At 42.0% G+C, this 26613-nt stretch overlaps 3 protein-coding genes across 4 annotated transcripts; 2 read left to right on the top strand and 1 right to left on the bottom strand.

Moving 5' to 3' along the window:
- Nucleotides 1-147: 147 nt before the first annotated feature.
- Nucleotides 148-10872, bottom strand: hunk (hormonally up-regulated Neu-associated kinase). The gene is made up of 9 exons (XM_034140030.1): nt 10308-10872; nt 7189-7481; nt 6455-6510; nt 5786-5921; nt 5549-5676; nt 3971-4097; nt 3674-3842; nt 3338-3500; nt 148-2444 (listed from the first exon to the last, which is right to left on the bottom strand). The coding sequence occupies exons 1-9, from the start codon at nt 10542-10544 to the stop codon at nt 1693-1695; spliced, it is 2061 nt and encodes a 686-aa protein (XP_033995921.1). The 5' UTR covers nt 10545-10872; the 3' UTR covers nt 148-1692.
- A 1778-nt stretch (nt 10873-12650) lies between these two features.
- Nucleotides 12651-22743, top strand: scaf4a (SR-related CTD-associated factor 4a). Of its 2 annotated transcripts, none has more exons than XM_034140029.1 (19): nt 12651-12839; nt 14268-14351; nt 14455-14499; nt 14589-14750; nt 14879-15011; nt 15261-15397; nt 15519-15689; nt 15869-15954; nt 16076-16160; nt 16466-16639; nt 16800-16873; nt 17022-17206; nt 17363-17463; nt 17585-17698; nt 17792-17948; nt 18245-18366; nt 18626-18779; nt 19179-19334; nt 19455-22743. In XM_034140029.1, the coding sequence occupies exons 1-19, from the start codon at nt 12810-12812 to the stop codon at nt 20588-20590; spliced, it is 3306 nt and encodes a 1101-aa protein (XP_033995920.1). In that variant the 5' UTR covers nt 12651-12809; the 3' UTR covers nt 20591-22743. The 2 variants fall into 2 exon arrangements, with proteins under 2 accessions (XP_033995920.1, XP_033995919.1); XM_034140028.1 differs by having other exon boundaries at nt 15261-15403.
- Nucleotides 22744-23509: 766 nt separating this feature from the next.
- Nucleotides 23510-26258, top strand: sod1 (superoxide dismutase 1, soluble). The gene is made up of 5 exons (XM_034140446.1): nt 23510-23658; nt 24767-24863; nt 25053-25122; nt 25676-25793; nt 25895-26258. The coding sequence occupies exons 1-5, from the start codon at nt 23587-23589 to the stop codon at nt 26000-26002; spliced, it is 465 nt and encodes a 154-aa protein (XP_033996337.1). The 5' UTR covers nt 23510-23586; the 3' UTR covers nt 26003-26258.
- The last annotated feature ends 355 nt before the right edge of the window (nt 26259-26613 follow it).

The following is a 26613-nucleotide window of genomic DNA, read 5'->3' as shown; positions in this document are numbered from 1 at the left end:
TTATTCAAGTGGATTAATTCTATGTTTTTTTAGCTAATCAAAAGTTGTATGTTGGCATGTGTGCACTTAGCACATGTAGAGAAAGCGCATGGAAAAGAACAGACAGACACATAATGGATTTAGTATAAATATTTAAAATACTTTATACAGCATAGAAATCTCTCGACACTCAAACAAAACCCTCCATTACAAAATCTTACAAAAGACCACCCCCCCCCTCTCAAGTCTGTATCAATCTCAGTATCAACCACAAAAAAGGTAAAAAGACGTCATTTCAAATGTTCACCGTAGTTGGACTTGTGAAACTTTGCATGCAATTTTTTTCATTTAGACAGGAAGAGATTCAATATGATCTTAACAGTGAGAAGCCTCATGTGCCAGTGGAAGCCTTTTTGTCAAATTGTTTTATGGAGCAAAGGTGCAAATATGTCGGTCCTACAAAAAAAATGTAAACCCCTTTGTACCGAACTGAATACGTGACAGGAACACACGAGTCGCACTGTTATTTACAAGCACATTTTTCAGGTTACTCTCAGAGAGCTCTTGGCAAATACTCATCATTGCAGTTAACACTTAAGACTATTGCACAAACTACATCATTAAGACAAAAGGAAGTGAATTATTTTCATGGATGTTGCACAATTCTCCCACGTTCATTACCTCAGCCTTTGGCGAGGTTCACAAGTTTCATAAGGCTTTTGATTCTTTATTTTGTATCTTTATTTTTTGTTCTCAAAGCTTACTATGAACAGGCTGTGAAAGTCATAACTAAGACTTTGACAGTTTCCCTGTGGGTCGTAGAGATGATGTAACACTAGTATATAAAAGGTTATAGCTGTGAGTTATTATCAGTGTTGAGTGATAGTTTATGAGACTGCTATAAAAGATGAGAGGACGACTCTTCTCTCTGTGTCTATTTCTGTCTCGGTGTGTGGATACTAATGGCACTAATGCTCGGACACTGCAACACTGTGGCAAAATCCACACAAGCAAGTCACAATTGACTGCTGTTTTACATTAAAGTATGAATAATGCAGTGAGGTAAGAGATGGTACAAACATGTATTGTTACTACAGGTTTTGGTTTCAAGGAATAGTGCAGTGAGCTTCATCGTCCAGTCAGCTTTGAGGATACAGTGGCAGCTGGCTGGAGGTCAACGGGTTTTTAGAGAGTGTTTTCACAGAGACAAAACATTTAAACATGTAATCAAGGTAAGGGTAATAGTTGGGGTCTGTTAGCTGGTGAGAATCAGTCTACGGCTCAATTAGTAACCAGTTACAGCAATATTACATAAGAGAGTACCTCTTAACTCAGTTTATAATACAGTGTTTTGCGTGTGTGTGTGTGCATGCGTGTGTTTTACATCACGTCCCGTGTCCACTCTGTATCTAGGCCACAGTGAGGTTAATTCATTGCTTAAGGATCCGTTTCCAATCTCATATTCTCAGCGTCATCACTTCTTATTACATTATTATAGTGAAGACTAGATACACAATTTTTTACTGTCACTCAAACCTCCTTTTTATCCTTCTTTTTTTTCAAGTCTGTCTTGAAAAGTAGCTCAGTTGCAATAAAGGGACAGTTCAAAGTTCAAAAGGCCACTCTGGAAGACCTCTCCAACTTATCAAATGTTGAGAGGGGCCTTGAGTTCAGTCTGTCTTTACTTTTTTTTTAATTCTTGCCATGTACCCCTCAGCAAAGGGTCTTAAGTGCACCTGAAGCACAGAGGAGAGTCTGCATGGGGTAAGGAGGGGGGGACACCACTTCCTCAACCACTTGTTCTGGCCGGAAGGAGAACGGCTGCAGTTGGAGTTTCTTCTTTAGCATCTGTCCGATTCCCATGGAGGGGAACTTGCTGCGGTGCGTCGGGCTGTCTGGATCGCTGCTGCTGCTGTTGTTGGACGGAGGGCTGAATGCTGAGGTGGGGTTGAGGGCACTGAAGGCGGACTTCGGAGGGCTGAATGCCGAGCTCCCTGGGGGGCTCCCTATGGTGCTGGGCGGGCTGCCGCTGGTGTCGGAAGATGCGCCCCAATCTGACGAAATGCTCTTCTTGGGCTGTGGGTTGACAATTAGGACGGGAGGACTCGGGATCGTGGCCTTCTTCAAATAGGAGGAGTCGGGCTGGAAGGCAGAGACGTGGCGGGGCGGGGAGAGGGTCCCGTTGGTCAGCTTGTACCAGGGCGAGCTGGGGGTGTCTTCAATTTGCTCGGCTTTGGAGAGCGAGCCGAAGGAATGCATGCCGATCGGTGACGGTGCCGGCGGGGCGGGTATGTTGTGTTCGGGGCTCGTATTGACTTGTGGGAGGGTGGCCAAGCGCCTCCGTTGCTTAGGGGTGTTGGAAAAGAGAGGTTGGATCTCAAGATATTCCATGGAGGAAGAGGCGACTGTTCCGGGTGGGGCCAGAGGTGAATTACGATGGCCACCAGTTAAGGCACGCAATATACCTGAGGAGGAAATGAGAAGAAATTTAAGTTTTGGAATACTGTCACTCACATATTTGAATTTTTTTCACTGCATGTACAAGTGAGTAAGGGTATGAGAATGGCAAGTACTTTCAGCCGAGTCCCTGCATGTCTACATTCTATGTCATGTCAGTGAAAATCATCTGTGAGTATGTAACAAGCAGGTGTAAAAGGAACATTCAGTCCAGATTTAATCCGTGGGAAGACCGGCTTGACCTGACATGCTGTATCTGGAACAGCCTATGGCTTTTTCTTTACAGTAAGGCAAGGCAAGGCAAGTTTATTCAGATAGCACCTTTCAACACAAGGCAATTCCAAGTGCTTTACAACAATGAAAGACATTAAGAGCATTAAGAAACATATTATAAAATGGCATGGCAGTACCTCTTATAGGAAAATGAGCTTAGGCTCGAGCTTTGCCCCCGTTTTCATTATAACTTCTACAAGTAGTGTTAAGGACCACCTGTCATTATTTGTTGAAAATCACAGGCCCAGTCTTTTACGAAATATTTATTTGACTATGCTGCTGTGTTGCTAGATTAAATTCAGAGTCATTCCTTAGAATATCTTTACTTCTGTTCTATTCAATTATAAAAGGTTTTGTGTTTGGCCTACGATTGAATGGCAACCAGGATGTTTCTTCTTATTGGTGGGTGGTTGGAAGGAGGGAAGGATGGATGGATGGATGGATGGATGGATGAAGGAATGGATGGACGGATGAAGGAGTGGATGGATGGATGGAGGACCGGACAGACGAACTGGTAACTACGTAATTGTGAAGAACATGCATGCTCAGTCAACGTACCCTGTATAAATAAAGGTGAACTTTTGGAACACATAATACTGTATCTTATTATCTTTATTTGACCCCTCACCTGTTCTGTGTTTTTTCTCCTTGCTTTGCCCCTTTGCGACAGCCAGGTAAACGGGCGTCTGCTTGGGGGGGATGGTGAGCTTGTCGACGTGCTTCCTCCACTGGGTCTGGAAGTATTCGTTTTTCTGCTTTTCTCCTTTCTTCTTTTCTTGGACCTGCATCTCCTAAACAGACAGGGGAAAACCACAAATTATGAAAAACCTGTTATTTTACTAACTTGGCACGTGTTGGTCATTATGATAGTCCAGTTTTATTATGTTTTAAATATTGAACAATGTTTCCTTAACACCCTGTTATTAGAAAGACTTTCGACAGATGTTAGCAAGGATCTCCTTACCCTGTATTTTTTAGAGAGTCTCTTCATTTTCTTGTTGAGGAGGAAGTAGACAGCCAGAGTGTGGCAGGCGCGGTTGGTGAGGACGGCACTCAGAACCTCACTGTGTTTGTAGTTCATCTTCTCCGTCATATGTAGCAACACTGTGTGGTTTATCTCTTCAATGTGGATCCTGGATACAGAAGAGAGAGAAAGTTAATGCCTTGTGATGCTTTAAAATTGAAGGCAAAAAGGTTTCTCTATGCATGCTTAAACAGATGACATAAGCAAAATACAAATTCTAAGTGTGTGTGAGCCTACCTGTTGAGGTACGGTGTGCCTGTGTTCTTGTTGGCCAGCTGTAGCCAGGAATCTGCCATCACTTGATGGATATTGGGACGCTTGTTTGGATCTGGTTCAAGAAGCTTCTTCAGAAGACAGATGGCAGCTAAGACAGAAAGAGGGAGAATAAATATTCATAAGCTTCCTCGTGCTGCTCAACTTGTTCTTGTTGTACAAAGAGGATTGTTTTGTCAATACTGAAACTTATTTTTGCATGACATATTTCTCTTCAGCAATGTGACGCATAAACTTGACACTCATCCTCCTTATCCGCTTTCATAATACAAGACGGATAAGATGACACATCCTTGTCCTTGGGTTCTTAATAATAAGTTACATAACCTGTTTAAGTCATCTGTTATTGCTATTAGAGTGAGACTCGTGACGCAAGCAGAAATTGTGGTGAGCGCCACTATTTCCAGCGATGCATTAACACACCTTTGTTCCTCTGCGAAAATGTTTCCTTTATTTCCTTGCTTTACAGAATATTAGTTAAAGCTCAGTAGGAATAATTAGTTTCAATATGGCTGATTAAATATATTCTAATTCTACAAATGTATAATGGCTTCAATGGACGATTAGGAGGAATTGTGCGTTGCAATCTCAGGAATTCTGACAGGTCACCCTGAGGCAAATAACAATAATAGTACACATAATTATACATGTATACTGTTCATGCATTGTCAGTGACTTGACAGGAACCGGTTGGGCAAAACCTGTTTTTAATTATGAACTTACACAATTGCGGTTCACTAGAACTCTGCCAAGTACCTCTGGGGCAAATACCATTATCAAATGTATCCTTTTCATGCAGCGCACGTTACTTAACAGGAACCGGTTGGTTGAAACCTGCTTCTAATTATTATCTAACACAATTACGGTTCACCTGATGTCTTCTTTACTTACCACCAATGTTCTTGAATTTCAACAATACAGAAATACCATTCAGATTTTCCATTGCGTTAAATTATTGACTGGAAAGATTCTGCCGTAGTTGACAGGTTCATTCTTTAGGAATGCGTGTCATTGGGGAATCAGTTCCAGTTTGATTTATATGCGCATTTGCACCCCTTCACTCATCGAGGGTTTTATTTCCTCTAACTCACTGAGCTGTTTGCTTACTTCTAAGTACGGCTGCATTTCTCTTAAGAGGATATCAAATAAATGTAATAAGAGTCCTAATCAAGGAGTCTAACTTAAAATGTTATGTCAGAGAGATTTCATTAAGGCATTTTGGAAATCCAAACCACAGACTCACAACGAAAGATTACCTCCATTTAATTCCAGCATCTTATTATCAAAACATTTCATCATGACCTTGGCACCCTGACACCGGACCGACAACATTCTTTCCCGCCATGTCAAACATCACCTGTGATGTTTTTGATTTAAGGTCTAATATATTTGGCAGCACACTCAAGTCAGTTTTACCCTGGGGTAATGAAGTGATTTATAGGGTATGAGTTTGTTGATTGATACATTCTTTCTTGACTTTAGGAACGGCTTTTCAGTTGAGGATTTATTAAACGGTTGTGTATTAATGTGTTGAGTTTTTACCTGTGCAAAGTGAGGGAGGAAGAGGGTTCATCTCCTTGTCCACCATCTTCTGGTGCAGGGCTCGGAGACTGAAGGGCTCCACAGTGAACGGCAGATTCCCAGTCAGCATGGCGTACATGTTCACACCACTGGAAGATCAAAAAACACACTTCAGCTCGGAATGCATGTGAAATAGATGTATTTAAATACACTGATATTTACCGACATACATTCTATAAGAAAGAAGTAGACACTCACATGGACCAGACATCCACTTTGGGCCCGTACTTCTTCCGGGAGAGCAGCTCGGGGGCGGCGTAGGCGGGACTTCCACACTGGGTGCTGAAGGGGTCTGAGTATCCCAGGATGCCTGCGCAGTTACTGAGGCCAAAATCTGAAGGACAGAAGAGGTGGGTGAGTGTTATTTCTGGGTTTTATTACCGTCTTTTCAGGTCACTGGTTAAACACGTCGCCCTTTTCAAAGCGTTACACACACAAATGGAAGCAGATTAGCACTATGGTGAGAGCTCGTAAGGCATTTAACAGGATGTGTAATTGGCTCTTTAACACGTGGGGTGTCAGGCAAGAAAATACAGAAAATAAATTGCATTTCTTTGTAATAGACAGACAGTTTTGAGGTGAGTTTGTTTCTGTAAATGTTAGTGTTTGAGTTACCTATGAGCTTGATGTTGTCCTTGCTCTTGGCTCTTTAACACGTGGGATGTCAGGCTCAGTCTAAGAAAATATTTTAATTTTGCAAAGTAACTGAAATGAAAGGCCTTCTTTTAGCATTAGCTGTTTTAATATTGTTCGTGTTCTTTGCTATGGGAAGTGTGTGCGTTTATAAAGGAATTTATTGAATGTATTCTTAAGAGAAAGAGAGTTTTGAGGTGAGTTTGTTTCTGTAAATTTTAGTGTTTGAATTACCTATGAGCTTTATGTTGTCCTGCTCATCCAACAGGAGGTTTTCTATCTTCAGATCCCTGTAAAACAAAGATTCAGTGTTAACACTTATCTAAGCCACACATCATCACACAATGCACAAGCAGTAGGGGAGGTCAACACCCCCCGTTTCAATGTGGGTCACGCTGGGTGATTTTCGGGGTCTATTGTGTGCCTTCAGATCCCTCCTTATAAATCCTGTTATACAGTTATCTACATGGGTCTTCTCACCATGATAGACATTTAGTTCCCAGAGTCCCAGACAAATAATTGAATTTTCCTGGGAAGAGCTTTGTGTATTGTATATCTGGAATTTCATTCTGATGCAGTTCATGTTTTTTTCCACCCTAAATATAATCAAACATTTCATCACAAGAGGTAAGCATATTTTGTAGGAGAAAGGCAGTGGAATTATCCTGGCACAGTGCATGGAAATTCAGCTCTTTTTTTAAACCGTATTTATTTTTTAAGAAATGCTTAGCCGCTTTCTTTAAAACCTCTTAAAGCATGGCAAATATGGTTATTCGTGGATTAACAGTAGTGCACAATACGGACTTAACATACACTTTGAGAAAGAGGATCATTAAATTCAGCTTCAACCCACAAATAGCACAAAGCTCTTTGGACGGCACTGACAATATTTCTAAAGACATTGATATTCTGCTCTATCTTTGAAGAGCAATGTGTGTATGGCTCATTATGTGTAAGTGTTTATTTACCTGTGCACTACACCCGCCCTGTGCAGGTGCTCAACGGCCAGCACCAACTGACGGATGTATTTCTGAGTCTCCCTCTCATCCAGGCGCTTCTTATCATAGATGAGGTTCATGAGGTTCCCGCCGGGACACAGCTCCATCACCAGGTAGTAGCTGTTCTCCGTCTCCAGGATGTCCAGCAGCTGCGTGATGTTGGGGTGACGGATCATCTGCTGGATGTGGCCCTCCCTCCGCAGGTTCTTGGTCACATACGAGTCCTTCTTGGCCTTCCGTTTGTCAATCACCTTCACCGCCACCTGGAGAAAAATGTGACAGGAGAGGAAAAGGCTATTAGATGAGGAACGCACTGTTTTGCGCCACATGATATTGTGAATAATACCCATGGAGAATGAAGCACTTGTTCACTGCTGTGCTTTCGGAAGAGGTTTCAAAGAGAGTTGCAGTGTAACAGGTGACAAGCTTCTCAGTCTCCATTGCGGACTATATTACTCGACACTGACCTCTCCCTCACAGCTGCTCCCAATGTGGGGCAACCCAGGCGCTATAGGGCCCTGAGGCGGCAGCAGAAGGGGAGGTATGTGTGTGTGTGTTGGAGGGGTAACTGAACCATCATAAACTGAGGGAAAAACAAATGTTACCCTATCTGTTGAGAAGGCGCTAAGGCCAAATGGACAGATGATATTTCCCCATTTGCCCCGGAGTTTAGTTGTAGCTTAAAACACACAAATGTAAAAAAGGACACTGAGGGACGATATAGAACGGCTCAATGGCACAGATTCCATAGGATGTGAAGTAAAGATTTCTGGCATATGTGTTAAGTTTTCTTTCCTCAATTACTCATCCCAAGGACTTCACTCAATGTTTCTCTGCCCTTGTTGTCTCATTGGAGTAAAACCTTCAGACTCCTCATAAAACCCGGAGAACATGTCTTTTATGACAAACACGTCCCTTTGTGGCTAATTACATTCAATAACATACCTATCTCCTTTATTTCATCCTCTGCCCGTGTGTCTCCTTGTATCCTGTCTGGACTGAGTTCAAGAGCATAGCTACCATACACTGCAAATCATCTCAAGGAGAGCCTACAGACATGGAAAGGCATGACCGGTGAAGCTAATCACCATATCCATTAATGAAATGGTGAGGGCCAAAGTGGCTGTGTGTATGTCCCCTCTTCCTTCTGTCCTTCAGCTTGTCTTTCTTTTATACCTTCGTCCTTTCATCTCTGATAATTGATTCACCTCTGAAAACCTTTTTACAACTGCTCATTAAACCTGGCCGTATATATACGTGTGTGTGTGTGTGTGTGTGTGTGTGTGTGTGTGTGTGTGTGTGTGTGTGTGTGTGTGTGTGTGTGTGTGTGTGTGTGTGTGTGTGTGTGTGTGTGTGTGTGTGTGTGTGTGTGTGTGTGTGTGTTGAACTGTCACAATACAGTAATATATGGCCCATGTTTACGCCAAGCAGCGTGGATGAGAGAAGGGGTGTGGGGTGTGTAGGGGAGGGGGGGATGGGGCACTGTATTTACAGTAGGTTAGTCTATATGTGAAGAGGGGGAGGTTGGGGATATAGAGGGGGAGGGGTGTGCCCAGCCGGGGGGCTACTGGGGATTCAGTTGTTTATCAGGCGCCCCTCAGACAGAAACGGGGGAGGTGGGGTGGTATAGAGGGGAAAGTGGGTTACAGACATCAAAAACATGTGCATGTGACCTCCCAAGCCCCCTGACCATGACATCCCCATCCCTCACCTCTCCTCACTTTCAAACCCCCCCTGCCTGAAAACACAGACCCTCTCTCATCCCCGTATCCTCACTGGCTTTCTAGGGATGCTAAAAAAAAAGGGCCCTTTACTGTATTTTCTTTTCCCCTTACTACATGTTTGCTTGAATAAACTCACTTCCCCTCGCCCCCCTCCAAGAGCCTGACCCTGAATGAGAGAGAGAGAGTGTAAAGAGAGAGAGACCATGTGCTCTGCTTGGTTGTGTGATTGCCAGTGTTTGCATCATCCTCAACAAAGGGAGGGCAGAGGAGAGGAGCGCTTTCTTTCTCCTCACAGCAAACGGGAAGGGAGGAGGAGGTGGGCCACAGGATAAGATAATGTCTAATATGCTAAATATATTCAGAGGCATATATTTTGTTGTACATGTATACAAACAGACATAGGTCTACATGTAAGGACACATGAGGAAAAAGTGGGTACTTGTTTTCCAATATGCAAATGCTCTGGCTGCCCCTCAAAAACAGCCTGAGGAGACAAAGGCGACCAGTGGCCAATGGTGGTCCATATCAAAGCCCTGCGCTGGCAGAATCCTAATGAGGCTGAAGCCCATTTATCAACGACATGATTTCATATGCAATTAGCAGCTCTGCTCTCTCATAGGTCGGCCAATTTCCCTCTCTGTTCCTATCACAGGCTTGCGCGCGCCCACAGTGGTGAGCTCACCACCACCAGCAGACAAAGGAAGGTTCAGGAAAAAGCCACAGACCGCACAGCTAGGTACCAACACATGTAAGGAAAACACAGGCAGCTCTTCCTGTCTCTCCGACACACACAAAAAGTAAATATTGTCACAGGAGCTTGGCTAGAAAACAAACCCTGCTGGGCATATGGTGAGTTCAGCAGCTGGTGGTGCTGCATGAGCTCATTAACAAAGCCTTCCATTGCAAACAACACTTTCTCCAAGAAGTCTATTAGGAATACATTGCAAACAAATGTATGGCTAAACTGTCAATGTAAACAGGTGAGGGTTTTTTCTTAGTTGACAGGCATGTATGAGTCAATAGACAGCGGACACTGTCCACTGATGGAAATGTGAAACACCAAAAGGCTACCCATGCTACATGCCACCCATATATATATATAAAAAGAAATTGGCTATAACAGTCAGAACAAACTAGTTTTCCAAAAGAAAAAAGTTAATTAATTCACAAGAGTTGTTTTTTCCAAGCTCGAGAAGTCAGGAGTATAACATTTAACTTGAATTGTGTGGCATGTGATAGGATAGGATCAACATATACATATAATATAATACATACATTGTTAAATCAAGAACGACAACATGCACTAGCTACAACTCATTTAACCAAACCATGTTGCATTTAGACTTAGTGACCCCACAGTCTTACCTTTTCCCCAGTCATGGCATGGAGACCTTCTCTAACTTTGGCGAAGGACCCTTCTCCCAGCTTCCTCCCGATCAGATAGTTCCCGACCCGTTTGGTGTGATAGAAGTTCTTCAGGATCTCCGCCGCAGGACTGCATGAGGCCGGGAGGATGTTCTCATTCCCGGCACTATTTGGGGTCTTTCCCTCATATAACCCGTGGCTGTTGTCTACTACCATGGCGCCGTCTGCAACCGGCATCACAGCTCTCTTATCAAATGTTAAAAGTACGCAGCGTGTCCCTCTCCCACCTTAGAGGCGGGTATTAAATGCTTAACGTCCGGCAAAGTGCGTAAAGTCCGGTCTGTCTGCGTCTTGCCCCTAATAACAAATTAAGGGAACCGGAGATGCGCCACCTGTTCGCCCAAAGCATCCAGTGAGCGCACTCAGCAGATTCCAATACAGGTCTTGATAAATGTATAGGATTTAAATGACACAGAAGAATGTCAGATTCATTCATGGAAAGATATTTAAATGACGCAACCTGACTTAAATTCTAATAGGGTTTTAAAAAAATTCTGTAGCTCAGTCAGAGGTATCGTCCCTACTCCATACATCTCCTGGATAGTCTGACTCTGAGTGCAGGCAGCGTGTTTTCAGTTTGAACTGACTTTACCGGTCATATGGGTGGGCGTTTCTTACGGGTGACAAAAAACACACACAGCCCCTCATACAGTGGTGGTAGCCGGGGTACATTGCAATCCAATCAGCGCACGCGGGCGGAGCACATGTGAGAACAAGGGGGATGACTCCACCCGGTACCACCGCGCCGCATGTTGCGCTCAGATTGTACACAGCGATGAACAAAGATATTGTTGGAGGAAAAGAGACACAGCAACACTGTGACTAAAAATATTACGTTGTTTTTTTGTATTTCCTGAAACATGATTTCTGGCTGTCTATGTCGTAGTTGTCGATCTATTGTCAGGTTTTATTTTTGATAGAATTGTGCGTAAAGGTTCCAAATGTTCACACCATGTGCTGTGAATTACGCACCCCTTAATAACATGGATCACAATGTCATAGTCATCTTGTGGCAATACATATTGACAATTCATAATAATAATAACATTAGTACAAACAAATATAATAATAACTATAATGTAATAATGGTGTCCAATAATTGCAATTGACCTGTTTCATTGTTTATCTGTTGGAGTGTTGCTGTTCTGCTAACATGTGTTGTCATCCACTACAACAGGGCAGACAAAGAAGAATTTTCCATTCGTTCATTGAGGTGTTCACTGGCCTAATTAACATGGTGGTTATCACTCAGAGGAGAACACCTGCAGGGAGGGGCAACAGATTGATTTTTTCTTTCTGTATTAGGCTTCAGATAATTTTAATCTGACCTAATATAATTAGCCTATGTTATTTGTTTTCCTACAGGAGCTGTGCAAAAAAACAACACACCTGACAATTAAATCCAATAGAACAGCCTTGCAATACCTACTGTACTACCAATTTAAAGCATGAGTTTTCCAAACTCTGGTGTTTTATCAGACTCTGTTTTTTTGGTGTTACTGCATCAGATTAAATATACAGGTGTGCTCCATTATGTTCACCCCTTGTGATCCTGCATGGAGAGATTGGGAAGAATACATGTGTACTCAGTACAGTTTGACTTAACTACTGGACCATGCTTTCTAGACACCAAACCAGACAACCAGACATGAAACCAAAAGTATGAGTATACCACCATCTATTGGAGTCACGTTGTACCACAAGAAATAAAGTCAATTCTACTAAGACTTGACTGAGCCTGCAGTCCTGCTGAATGCTTTCATTCTTTATTTTCATTAATTCTATAGTTTACTTATGACTTGAAAACGAGTTGTATTCTGAGTTGATTCAAGATGTGGATTTTTTAATTCAAAGTACTTTTAGAAGAGTTGATTTGGAAATGTTGCACCTATCATTTTAATGGTTCACACTTGCATCACACCACTACCAAAGGAGAATTGACCTAATACTCTAACTTTGACTTGGTTTTCCAAGTTGACTTGATGGTAATATGAATACTAGGTATTGCAGTAGGCCTACTATTGATTGATATCTGGAAGTGGGTAAAATATAAAATTGCATGAAGTCTGCTTTGTTTATAAAAAATAGTAATGCACAGAGAACAGAATATGCAAGGGTCACTGGGAATTAAAGTATAACAAGTCTTGGAGGATGTGGTGGCTAAAATCACACATATCTAAAAGGCCATTATTTACAGTCCATGGAAAACAACTGCACGTTTTCAGCCTTGAAACCACTGCGCCACCTAGAGGACAAAACCTTAAACAACACAACTGGATCCCATCATGCTTTGCCGTGCCCGCCGACCCGAAAGCTACCGATGCTAGGCTAACTGTCGTTAGCTACCGGGAGCGGACATGTTGTACCGACCCTTCCTTTAATAAACATCACTGTAAGCAGGGAAACGGGAGTTAAGGGGAAGGCTGCGAGTGTCGGGCAATCATGGATGCCGTCAACGCCTTCAACCATGAGGTAAGCTTCCTCCAGGGACCACAGAGACCCAGAAGTTACCGAGTCTGGCTGGTCATGGTGCTGTGTTGCTTTGAGCTAGCCGAGCAGCACTGACCACTGGGCCGCTCGGCTAGCTAGCTGGACTTGTGCACCGTACCTAGCTTAGCATTTTGCTAATGAGGTAGCATGAGTTTTGTGGCGCAAGTTATGTTGAAATTGAAACATATGATAGAGTGTTGAGCTAACTTGCAAGCTAACGCAACGATAGCAAGTGGTTCTAGTAGTAACCTTGCACAAAGTTCGGTAATACCAACGTTAGCTTGTGGGAGCATGGCTACTAACATTGTTATTGGAAACAATGCTGCGGGCAAATGGACTACACTAATGTTATTGTCATGCTGCAAGCTACAAACAAAAATATTTATTACCGCTTCAGTGTGTTTAGAAGATGCCAGGCTAAGTTTCTCTTAGGCCCGAAGACTGATGGGTAATGGGGTTAAAAGTCCAGTCAAAAAGGCAGGTTAAATAATCTTTCAGTGTTTTTGGTTCCTGTCGTTTCTTTTGATGGCATTTTAACCTACGGATGAAATTATTTATGTGGCTGGGCTACACTATCTACACTTCATATTTGTTGTTTTGCACAAAATCTTTATAACACCTTATGTGTCTGGTGGTTCATTTCTTGCACTTTCAATATCAGTTTATGCTAGAGAAAGTAGGTGATAAGCTACTTCGTCTCTTATGTGAATGTAAAGCACTGTTAGATATACTATACACATGAGGAATGTGTCAGTGCCTGCTTCATTTACCTGTTAAATTAGCAAACATTTAATTCAGTGATGTACAAAATGTATTTATCTAATGCACAGGACCATTTAGGTAAGCTCAGAACAAGAAACAGTCCCTATTCCACCACACAGCTCTAGTTTGTTCTTAATTTCATTGCAACATACTATAGCAGTGCGGTATCTTGTCATTGGACCTCCCTTATGACTTCAGAAAAGTCAACATGTATCATGGTCCCCTCAGTCCCGTGGAGTATTTTATACTTTACAAAACCACATTACAGAGTGGCAGGTCTTCTTGTGTCCATGTTGTGTAGCCGATGGAAAATTACAAATGGTAAACAATAGAAAGGAGGGAAGATTAAATTAGTTTGAAGCACACTGCAATGTTACACCAAGGTTTTCATCACCATAGCTACATCAGAAATAAAATCAACCATGGCACAAGCAAAAAAAGTGGCCGACCATAACAGATCAGTAATCCAATATGCAATTACTAACTGATTATACGCCTGTTCAAATTGCGATATGTATTACTTGAAGGTAATGTCAGGTTTAAATCTGCAACTAGTTTCTTAAGCCATGTTCTCTGTTATACCTTTTTTTTCTTCCTGTTTTATCACCCTTCCCATCTCACTGATCTTATCATCTCCTCTGTCTGTAGTTATTCTCATTGATTGACACCAAGCCCCCAATCTCTCGGGCAAAGATGATCTCCATCACAAAATCAGCCATCAAAGCTATGAAGGTAAGAATGGACTTGGCATTTCTTGTTTTGAAAATTACTAATTTATTAGAAAAATTGCCTATATCTGGTTGATAACATGCTCACCTGCTTCTCTGTTTCTCAGCTCTACAAACATGTGGTCCAAATTGTGGAAAAGTTCATCAAAAAGGTAAGGCCTACCTCAATCAGTTACTTTCCATTTTCACCTCACCAAACATGAATAAACTACATCTGTTTTTCTTTTTCTCCTCTCTCCAGTGTAAGACTGAGTACAAGATAGCAGGCCTTTATGTGGTGGATTCCATTGTTAGACAGTCCAGACACCAGTTTGGATCAGACAAGGACGTGTTTGGCCCAAGGTTCACCAAAAACATAACGGGAACCTTTGAGAACCTCTGCCTATGCCCAGAAGGGGACAGGGTAAGAAAATAATTAGTTGGTGAAAAATCAAAGTGTGAATATTGACTGCCTGAAAGGATTGAAAGGTCTTGCTTCTTCTAATGACAAATCCTGAGCTTTCTGTTATTTTTTTCAATTTTTCTTTATAGAGTAAAATCATACGGGTGTTGAACCTGTGGCAGAAAAATGGAGTGTTCAAGATTGAGATTATTCAGCCTCTCCTGGACATGGCAGCTGGCTCTTGCAGTGCTGCTGCACTCTTAGCAGGCTCCGATGACCCAGGTAATTTGTGTGCTTGTAAACATGTGGCAGTGGTGATAAGTGTAAATTAATGATATTTATTTATTTTATTGAACCAGTTTTATAATCACAAGTTCGCTGTTTCTGAGTTGTTGCATTCACTAATAAAATACCCTGCTGGCTTAGTAAAGAAATGTGTAAATGTGTACGTTTTATATTTCATCATGCATAACATTTTTTAATATCGCTATAATTCAGTATCAATATGCTGTTGTTGTTTCTTGCCCTCAGGTTTTTCCCCATCTCCAGCCAAAGAGCCAGTTACTGCGGTAACGGCAAACTCCACCATGACATCCACTTCTCAGCTGCAAAACTCTGACGCCTTTGCTGCCGTGGCTCAGCTCTTCCAGTCCACACAGGGTCAGCAGGTGAGTGTGCGTACCAGTGCCGACTCTTATAAGCTTTGACCACCGTCACAGTGCTTGGAACTTCATTGCTTGCACATCTCTTACACCTTCACTAATAACTCTTCTTCCATTCTTACTTTAGCTTCAACAGATGCTCCAGACTTTCCAGCAGCAGCCAGTGAAGCCTGAAACAAACACTTCTGTCCATACCATTCAAACGCAGGCCCAACACATCACCACTGGCCCGGGCATGGCCCCCCTGCAACCCCCGCAGCCCACCCAAACCGCCCAGCAGAAGGCAGCCTTTGACAAGGTAGCAGTTTGTTTATTTATATGCATTTGTCATCAACAGCTAAATGTACTCTGAACTGTACTGTTTAGACACTTGGACAGTGTTTGGAGTATGATTAATTTAAGGCTCTACAAGCTCTACTATGTTAAATACATCATACTTTGTGCACTTTTTACAATCTTTACCTTTCTCTCTCTTAGAAATTGCTGGACCGCTTTGACTATGATGATGAACCAGACTTTGGAGAAGAGGCGAAGAAGGATGAAATGTCAACACAGCCCTCCTTGTAAGCAAGACTACTCATAATATAAGCAGCTCTGCAATGCTAAGCAGCGGAAAGCTCTGATTGATTTTTGAAAAATGAACTGAAAGCTGTAAGGCTAATGAAGTATTATGTATCCTCACAGCATGCAGAACCCTCCAGGCTTCCCACAGCACATGGAGCACTTTAAACCTCCAATGCTCAACATGTTGCAAGACGTCTCACAACAGGTAATGAATACCAACATTTCTGATTTTTAAAAAAAATGTATCGTTCCTGATCAGTCCAGCCATTGAATTATTTGATCATTGTGTTCTTTATTACCCAACTTTACTTAAAACTTTTAAATGCCACCAAATATAAGTTTCCTACATCAATGGAAGCTTTTGCTACCACCATATTGTAACATTATGCACTGCCTTTAAATAGTTGATATTATTTATTAAGTCAGGGCAACTTTTTGTGCAAAATTCATTCTATTTGTTAAAAAAGAACAGTTCTCGTGCACAATATTTATTCCAGTGGTGTTTCACAGGTTCCTCTCCCTCCGAATGGCCAGCTCCAGGCCTACGGTTTACCGCCAGCGCAAAGCTTCCCAGGTATGGTGCCTCATATGGGGCATGCTTTGCCAGGGCAGTCCCCCCCTGGTTCTGCTGGGCCTCCAGGCTTCCCCGGGGGATACCCTCCCCACAATGCTGCCCATCAACAGGTAGGCTTTCAAATATACAAAGATATGTTGAATCTGGGGTTAATTTAGTTTGTACCTCCAGAACGTCGTTTTATTTGCATTATAATTGAAATATGGGACATTTGGGAAACGGCTAAATGTGAATGTTTTTATCATATCATAATCATGCCTTTTTTTATAGGAAGTGTCAATGGATTTGGACCGTTCATCTTCAAGGGATGGCAGACATGGTCGACGGTCACACTCAGGCTCCAGGTAAGCAACTGAAATTGGATGTGATGTGTCCAACTGAGTTTCCGTTTCAGGGTTCGCTATTCATTCTTTACTATTTATGCAGATAAGTAGCTCAGTGCTTATTTATGGTGAACACATCATGAGATGCAGTACTTTTTTTCCCCCCCAGGTCTCCAAAGCGGAGGAGGTCACGGTCTAATTCCCGTACACGGAGATCCAGGCACAGACGATCGCGCTCCAGAGACCGGCGTCACCACTCCCCCCGCGCTCGCTCGCAGGACCACAAGGAGAGAGAGAAGGAGAGAGAGCGACGGCAGAAAGGCCTTCCGCCACCCAAGGGCGAGACACTAAGCAGTGAGTCATACTCTATTTCTGTTCAAGTATATTGACATTTCAGGTTGGTGCAGTGCGTTTTGAGTCGTTTTATTCAAATATTGTGATTTTTCTCATATTGATAGAAAGTGATTTACATTTTTAAGCTCATGTTCACATTACTTTTTGTCTCCTCAGTTTGCAGTACAACTCTGTGGGTGGGCCAGTTGGACAAGAGAACACAACAGCAAGATGTTGCCTGTTTACTGGAGGAGTTTGGGCAGATAGACTCCATCAATGTAAGTGGACTTTGATCAGTTACATTGATCCAAATGTGACCGCATCCATACAAATATTTCATTCAAAGATGAGAAATAGATTCTTCCCCCCTCACCTGTCATCTTCTCCTCCCTTTTGAAGATGATCCCTCCGCGTGGCTGCGCCTATATTGTTATGATACATCGACAAGATGCCTTCAAGGCTCTGCAGAAGCTGAGCAGAGGATCTCATAAAGTGAACCAGAAAACCATCAAGGTGAGTCTGACTACTGCTTAGTAAAGCAAATCAAAGAGCAAATTGAGAATGATCTCATTGAGTCATGTTTTTGTTTTGTTTATTTCTTGCCAGATTGCTTGGGCTTTAAACAAGGGCATAAAGCCTGATTTCAAACAGTACTGGGACGTGGAGCTGGGTGTCACCTACATACCGTGGTCTAAGATCAGAGAGGCTCAGTTGGAGGAGCTAAAAGAAGGAGGAATTCTGGATTCGGACACATTATCACCAGGTAAAACTCGACAAACACTGACGCGTAATGACATTAAATACAAATAAACGCACATACTGCAACCACGCAGAGTTTATGTGAAACGGGTCGTTGTTAACATTTCAAACACTTCTGTACTACACTGAACATTTTCGCGAAAGGCAACAGGTCTCAATAGGTTAGAAAAAGTAAAAATCATCTCTTATGCTGAATCTGGAAACACCACAATACCTAGAATAACCCGCATTTAAACTGATATATTTTAAAGGTTCATATCATGGTTCATTGACCAGTGTGCATCATGTCTGTCTTTTCAGAGTGGAGTGAAGCGAGGAAAACTCTTGGCATCCAGGAGGAAGTCACACACAACGGCCGTTCAGAGCCACAGCCGGCTCAGGAAACACAAGTTCTACCTGTGGCCGCTGCGCCTCATGCTCAGGTAAACAACAACGACAACAACTGCAAGATGCCCCTAGCTTAAATGTATGAAGGCAACTTTTCAAATTCTATGTCAATCAATCAACAACTACTTTATTAATCCCGCAAGCTGCTATATAATACAAGTGGTAGCTTATACAGATGATTATTTTGCAGTTGTTTGAGGTTACTTAGCTCCCGTGTTTCTCCAGAGCGACACAGGGATGTGTAACAAAATACTTTCTGAGTTGTGCAGTAAGTCCTTGTAATCGTTTTCTCAGGTTCCTCCAATGCAGCAGCCAGTGGTTGGTGTGGGTTCCCTCCAGCCTCCAGGTTTTTCTGGGCCCTTAGGCATGCCTCCCCATTCCTTCCCTCCAGGCGTCCCCCCGCCTCACTTCATCCGACCTGGCTTCAACCCCATGCAGATGCCTCCAGGTAGCACAGCATTTCTCACTGGCTTTCATTCAAGTGTTCTCTCTTTCTCCCACAGTGCTATTCCCAAATGATGTGTGTCAGTACTGAAAGCACAACTTTCAGTACTCTACTGCTCCTTATGTGTTTATCTATGTTCTCTGGTGTCACACAGAGCTCTTAAAGAAACAGATTGAACAATAGTTGTATTGTACCGTAATATCTAGTGTGTTTTTTGATCATTTTTAAAGACTAGATTGCAAGCGCAAGATGCTGCCTTTTTAAAATATTTGTAAATCTCATCAACAAAACAAACCATTCAACCTTTTTCATCTAGTTTAGTTAACTACGATCGACTCTTACACAGTTTGTACATCAGCCTAAAGCAACTAAACCCTAAATCCTTTCACTCTTCTCCCCCAGGTTTCCCCCCCCCAGGTGCCATGCCTCATGGTCTCCCACCTCACTCCAAAGGTGGAGTTGAAGACCCCTCTATGGACCCAGCAGGTCTGGGCAACAGGAACAGCGACGAATTCCCGGATGGTCACAACATCTTCAACAACCAGATGGGACCTATGGGTCAGTCTGTCTTTCTGGGTCTCTCATTCAGCCCGGCCCATTTTAAAACTAACATGTGCGCTCCCTCCTGCCTTATATTTGACATTTAAAGCTGTATTTGTTGTATTGTTTCCCTATCAGGTGGACCTCCAGGGGTTCTTCCAGGAATCATCCAACCCCCTTCTGGTGGTCTGCTAGGCGCACGGCCCGGTATAATGCCACTGCAGCGTCCTCCGGTTCCCACTCCACCACACATGCAGCGGTTCCCTCCACCCCACGGCCAGCGACCCCCTCACCCCAACATGCCACATATGCCCCCACAGATGATGCCTAGAGGTCCACACCCTCAAATGATGCACCCTGACGCCCCTCCCCTTAAAGGTGGCTTTGGGATGCTTCTTCCCCCCAATATGAGGCCCCCTTTCCCTCCACACGGGCACGGCCCTCCTCCTCATGGTCCTCCTCCTCCTTTCGTTAGACCAGGGGGACCTCGTGGCATGGAGGGGCCGGAAGAAATGGATGGGAGACAATTCAGGGGGGACAGGCCTGGATTCAGGGACAGAGAGCCAGAGAGGGACTGGGATCGGGACAGGGAGAGAGAGAGGGATCGAGGTTTTGGAGGTGGAAGGCGTCCCTTTGGTGATGGAGGGAGAGGAGGAGGAGGAGGAGGAGGAGATAGAATGGAAGGGAGGGACCGGCTCGGAGGCTGGCAGGAAGATGGAGCAGATCAGCGAGGAGGAGGAGGAAGAGGAGGAGGAGGGGGAGGGGGAGGAGGAGGGGGGTGGGAGAGGGACAGAGATCGTGATAGAGACCGCGATCGAGACAGAGACAGACGGGACTGGAGGGAGAAGCGGAAAAGCCTTGATGGAGACAGGGAGCCAGGGAAGGGGGAAGATGGGGAGAAGGAACGAGGGAGGGCGGAGGGAGGAGACAGAGGGAGGGTAGAAAGAGGGAGAGGAGCTGAAGGAAAAGAAGGGGACAGGCCGAGGCGGCGGGAGAGGACCTCCCGGTGGGACAAGGACGACCGATTGGCCGACCTGGAAAACATGGATAAACAAAGGAACTCTAACAGCACAGAGGAACCTCCTGAGACTCCTGTGGTTACCGCGGAGACCAGTAAAGAACCAAGTGTTGACGCTTCTGAAAAATTGGCAGAATCTGAACTTGTATCTCCGTCCTCAGAGGAAACGACGGCTGCAGCGGAGCCGGTTCCCCTCGAGCCCTCACCCCCAGCTCCCAGTGAGCCCACAGAAACGGCAGAGGAAGCTGCGTCATAGACTTCTCTCTGCTACTGTCAGACTTGCTGTGAACCACTAAAGATTTCTTTTTTTTTTTCACCATGAAAGTCAGTCTTGAATCCTGGCATAAGACTTCTAGATCGTCACAGTTCATAATTGTCAGTTTCTGGTTCGCGACACGTCTTGAAAACAAACACGTGTAAAATGATTGTTTTCAGACTCGATGGTCAGGTTTAGCTTTGCATCCGTTTCTCGACACACATGACATTTTGTTTGGTTAAATTGCTGTCGTAACATATTGGCTGTCAACTGTTTTCTTCCTGTAAGTTATGAACTGGGTGCTTGCATATTAACTTAGCTCTGTCCATTTTAGGCACATGTGAGCTTTTATGTTTTTACTCGAGTCGATTTTGCAGACAGAAGAAACAGATAAATTCTATGACACATTTATTTTTACTTTTTTACTTCCTTGCCTTTTCTGTGTGATAATGCACTCCTGAAATAAGGTGAAAATGTTCATTTTTAAATATTTGTTAATGTCAAGATGTCATGTCAAACACTGAATATCTTCTCAAACAGCTAGCTGTATGATAATATAGGCACCACTTATTTTTTTAATGTTCATCTTGGCTCCTCATTGCGACTTCTCAGTAAGTAAGGCACAGCTTTGAAATAGCTTTTGTTGCCTTGAAATCCAATCATGTCGCTTGTAGGTGTTTGAAGGAAGAACTAAAAGAAGTATTTGGGGAATACATGTTGGAGTAAATTACACAGAGAATTAGGCTTGGTACTTTGTTCACACAAATTGTTTCCTTTTGATTATTTTGCCAATCTTCACCACTTGATCCACGCTTTATTTCAGGCAGAATATTGTTTTCATTCTACCAAACACACGTTTTCTCACAAACACTCATTGTCATTAAAAAGTCATTAAATGTTTTATATGTCTCACTAGTTTTGGGACTGTGGAATCAAACTCAGTCGTCCTATTTGACTGATATCAGGGAGTCTACCCTAACTCGTATCTCATTCTAATATTATTTAGGGGAAACAACAGACACCAGCTTTTATTATCCAGATTTCACTTTTAGTATTTTAATGCTTTTCGCATGCATATGTTTTTGTTTTAGTAACAAAAGTATTGGACAAACATTTTAGGGGCTCATAACCGAGGACTTAAATCGTGGCATCATAATTTTTCTCTGAAAAAACTGAAATTGTGAATGATGGGCCAAGAGGCATTTCAGAAAAATTATGAACAACAAATCCATGTATCCATCCATATATCTGAACTAAAGAAAGGGTATGTTGTGATGTATCTCCCATAATTCTTTTTCAGTAGTAACGAAATTTGAGGATGTTATATAAGGGGGCTTTGTGATCTGGACCTCTATATTGGTATGCAAAAATAAGGATGAGGACCATTTGCAAATAAATTAACTTGCACCCAGGTGAGCTTCAAATCAAATATACAAGAGATTCTTCTGTGGTAAAGTGTACAGTGTTTCAAAACTGAAATCTACAGGAAGTAGGATTTGTGTACTTAATTATTTCTTTCTGTTGTCTAAATTTACTTTTCAGTTAAGGAATACACATATTTTATGTAACACAGGCTTTAAGTTAATAGTTCTCTTTTATTTCCCCATGTGTATGGACAGAAGGGGGCAATCTCTTGGATCAGACAAAAGAGTTTTCCATATGTCCTATGTATGTCAGTCAAACTCGGCTATACAATACATTAGTATTAGCCTAAAAATTACAAAATGTAACCCTGTGACTGAATTCTGATGTGTCTTTGATGAACACAGCTTTCAAAGTCACTGTCTGTTTCCCTGCAGAGGTACTTGAGTAACATGAAGCTCACATTCTCTTAGATCTACTCTTGTTCTTAAATAAGTATAACACAGAGGCGCTGAGTGCAAAACTAAAGTGAAGAAATGAAACATGTCGCTTGTGAATCACTGCTGTAAATATGCTTGTATCACTGACGATTCAAAGGTTTGATGGTATTTGTTGAAGCAAATTGATTTGGGAGGAACAACTGAGGCCTCTTGCTTTTTTTTTTTTAACTCCTAATGGTTTGAAAATTAAGAGTTGTTTATATGATTTGTTAAAAACACAAAAGACATGGACATAAAATCTTCAATATTTCAGCCAGGAATTTGTTTTTAATAAACTATTTTTGTACCAAATAATTGTGCTTGTTGAATTTATATTCCATACTTAACTGACACTTAACTATCAGCACTCATAACGATCTTTTTAAAAGCCACACTCCAGACATTTACTGTGATTTTCGAGTCAAATTAAATGTATAATTGTTTAACTCTAGGTCTCAAATTCCAAAAGCTGGTTCGCCAGCAGACTTTGCACCCCATACATTTATTTACATCAAATGTTCATCCTTAAATGAAAGACCAGACATTAGGGATTTACATTAGTTATGTAGTGTTGTACTAACCAGCATAAAGTTAAGTCATGCTCTGTGACAGAAACAATGCAACCTTTTTTCTTCCTCAAATGGGCCAATTGTCAGCCTTCCCCCACAGCTTTATGAAACATTGTACTACATAAATAATGTAATGTGTTGGGGAAATCTGATATGATGAAGGAATATATTTGTGTTCAATATTTGACAACTACATGCACTGTAGCCAAACAGTATGCAAATATTAGCCGGTCCTTATAGTACTTGGCAGCTAAATATATTGAAATATGTTTTTACTACAATGTAAAACCTTACATTGCTAGAAAAAGTCTAGCATTCCCCATGATGAAACCTCATTATTATTCAATATCGGCAAAGTTTATTTTTTGCTGACCTGCTTAATTGGCAGCTCAAGTGTCGTTGCACTGGACACTAACTCCTTGGTCAGTGACCAATCAAAATGTGTCTTTTAAATTGTATTCGACTCTGATTGGCTGTCTGTATTTTAGGCCCGCCCGTGACGCACTATATTGGCACTATAACAGTTGGTTGTCTTTAGCTAGCAGGAGCAATAGCAACTTGGGCGTCCTTTGAAACTACTGCAAACATGGTTATGAAAGCTGTGTGTGTGTTGAAAGGAGCTGGAGAGGCTAGCGGGACTGTCTTCTTCGAGCAGGAGGTAAGCCATGCAAGGTGGTTTTTAAGGGGAAGACGTTTTTATAGATAGTCGATATTATTAACAAAACGGGATTTGTAAGCAAGCGGATGCTAAGCTAGCTAAGTTGTCCATTAAAATGCTGTACATCTGTCTTCAGGAGAGACACTGCTAGCTACGTTTGACTGCAAATACGTCAAACCTGTTTAGATTTAGCAAACCATCGCTCATTTTGCATCGGTTGTACATGCTCAACTACGCACGCTTATTCAATGCAGACAACATTAGCCTGCGCAATGCATAAATGTTAAGGAGGTGCATACAACAACTAACTCTTACTTTAACGTAACGTTTCATATTTGTAGGCTGCACGTGTTAACCATGCATGTACAAAGTAAAAATACTAGTTATTTATAACCATCAAACACAAGAGCATGTCATTAAAGTCCACCTTTGAACGTATTAAGGCCTGTGTTGTGTTAATGATCTACAGCGCATGTAACCTTATTAACAATGCCTGTTGCATAAGTCCAACGTTTGACCTGTCGGTTTTTAACACTAATGTCGTTATCTAGCGGAACTACACACACACACTTCTGTTTGCAGTAGAAGCTAAGTTGCATCGTAAAGCTGTACTATCAATGGCACATTTTAAAACTACTAAGAAAACGCTCGTCCACTAACGTTGATTACATTTTTGCTGAGTCACTGCCAGCCTTCGTTGACAGGGCTTGGCCACCATGGTTAGAGTATAAGGGTTGATTAAAGTTATTTACCCTAACCCCAAAGACAACGGGAGGGGATTGCACTGACTATAACATATCTCAAACCATCCTGTGCTTAATCTTACATATTCTGGATGTTATGAGACATAATGACACCAATTGACTGTAAGAAAGAGCTTCTTCTGCAGACATTTTGTTAATTATGTCTCTATCAAAGTCTCATGGACAGGCCAGAATAGACATTCACAGTGAAACAGACATCAGCCTGATAGAAAAACATCAGCGAAACACTCAATGCAACAACCTAAAGCCTCATGTCCTTCTAGCCACCTGGCTTTGACAGCATTTGAGGGCTCTTTTGTGTCATTTGCATTCTCCTGATGCATCTTGTTCTCCTGCTCTGTTAGAATGATTCAGCCCCTGTGAAGCTGACCGGAGAAATCAAAGGCCTTACTCCTGGTGAGCATGGTTTCCATGTCCATGCTTTTGGAGACAATACAAACGGTGAGCATCTGGTGATTTTTTATATATATATATATATATATATATATATATATATATATATACGTAGGATTTCTGAAATTGCGGGTCTTGCCAACTTAATGCAGCAACAACTGTAAATAGTTTACCTACACAAATTAGAGGTGTTTAATGTTTTTTTATTTCCCCCTCTTTTTCTCTCCGTTTCACCAGGGTGCATCAGTGCAGGCCCTCACTTCAATCCCCACAACAAGACTCATGCCGGTCCTACTGATGAAGATAGGTAATTATGATTATTTTTTTATTCTCCCAGAAAATGAATTACTCTGCAAAGCATGATTAAATTATTTTTACTTATCCCTGTCCTATTTATACTAGTGGAAAAACTTGGCTTAGCTTTTCAATCATAGCTTTACATCTCTTTTACACTTTTTCACCTTACAAACAAAATTCAAGGGGAGAGAGGAAGACGTGCATAGAAGACCCACTGCCACAATATAAAATCATTATCAATCTGTATCTGTTATACAAATAAAACTAGTGTTCAGTCCATTGGGGGGAAAAAAAGAAAAGAAATCCTGAGCAACAATTTGTGATCTTTTTTTAAAAGATATAATGCACAAAGATTATCAACCATAGGTGTAGTTTGTAGCATGCATGAAACAGTCTTCAGTTACAAAAGATATTTCACTCAAAGACCTTCTCACAGTTGTTATTTGACTTGTCATAGCAGGAAAGGTAGAGATGAACTGATTTGTCTGAAGGGTCAATATTTTTAAGCTTGAACCTACTTTTAAAAAAAGCTTTTTTTTTAAGTAATAACATTTTGTGTTTAGGCATGTTGGAGACCTGGGGAATGTGACTGCTGCAGCTGATAATGTTGCAAAGCTCAACATCACGGACAAGATGATCACCCTTGCTGGCCAATACTCTATTATTGGCAGAACCATGGTGGTGAGGAAGAGAGCGTTATGGCACCTTGATTTAATTTTCTAGGCTTTAAATTGTTTATAATGACAAAACCTCTCTAACTGAGCTTTCTGTCCTGTGATTAGATCCATGAGAAGGCCGACGACCTGGGAAAAGGAGGCAATGATGAGAGTCTAAAGACAGGCAATGCTGGTGGACGTCTGGCCTGTGGAGTCATCGGCATCGCCCAGTAAACACTTTGCCAAAACATGCAGCACTGAAGACTATTTCTCCCATAGCACTTAAAAAGACCAACATAGCTACTTGATGTGACAGTCTGTCCTTTTCCAATATGATGTGGTATTGTATTGAGCACTAAAGAGAATAGATAAGCCATGCTTAACCTTGTCCCATCCTCATGTCAATTGTATGTATGGGTTTATATGTCAGAAGTTGTGGTCCCAAAGAATTGGTAACGCAAGTAATAAAAAGATGTATACAATTTACAAAGTTGGTCGGTTTATCTGGATCATGTGTATTAATTCTTCCAGTTTGAGATGTGTGTGTAGATATTTGACAGTCCGTACAACAACTATAAAGTTGACAGTCTGGTTGATTAAAGGTGTAACTATTAATAAAAACATGGGCGAGCCGTTTTAAGTGAGCTAGCCCTGGGCCATGCTATCCTTTCTCAATGGATTGGCTGAATTATCGTTAGTGTCATTAGTAGTTACACCTGTTGGTTAGCTTTTGATATAGTTTAGTCTCTCTTTTAGTGATAGGAAAATGTATTCTTGTGGCCTTCATTTGCTTTTGGTAATTTCATTACACACATTTGTTTATGTGAATTTACTCCTAAAAAAAC

The sequence above is a fragment of the Trematomus bernacchii genome, unplaced genomic scaffold (genome assembly GCF_902827165.1).
Source record: "Trematomus bernacchii unplaced genomic scaffold, fTreBer1.1, whole genome shotgun sequence".
NCBI classification, from domain to species: domain Eukaryota; kingdom Metazoa; phylum Chordata; class Actinopteri; order Perciformes; family Nototheniidae; genus Trematomus; species Trematomus bernacchii.
The sequence above is the reverse complement of the archived record's forward strand: the minus strand, read 5'-3'. Positions and strand labels throughout refer to the sequence as shown.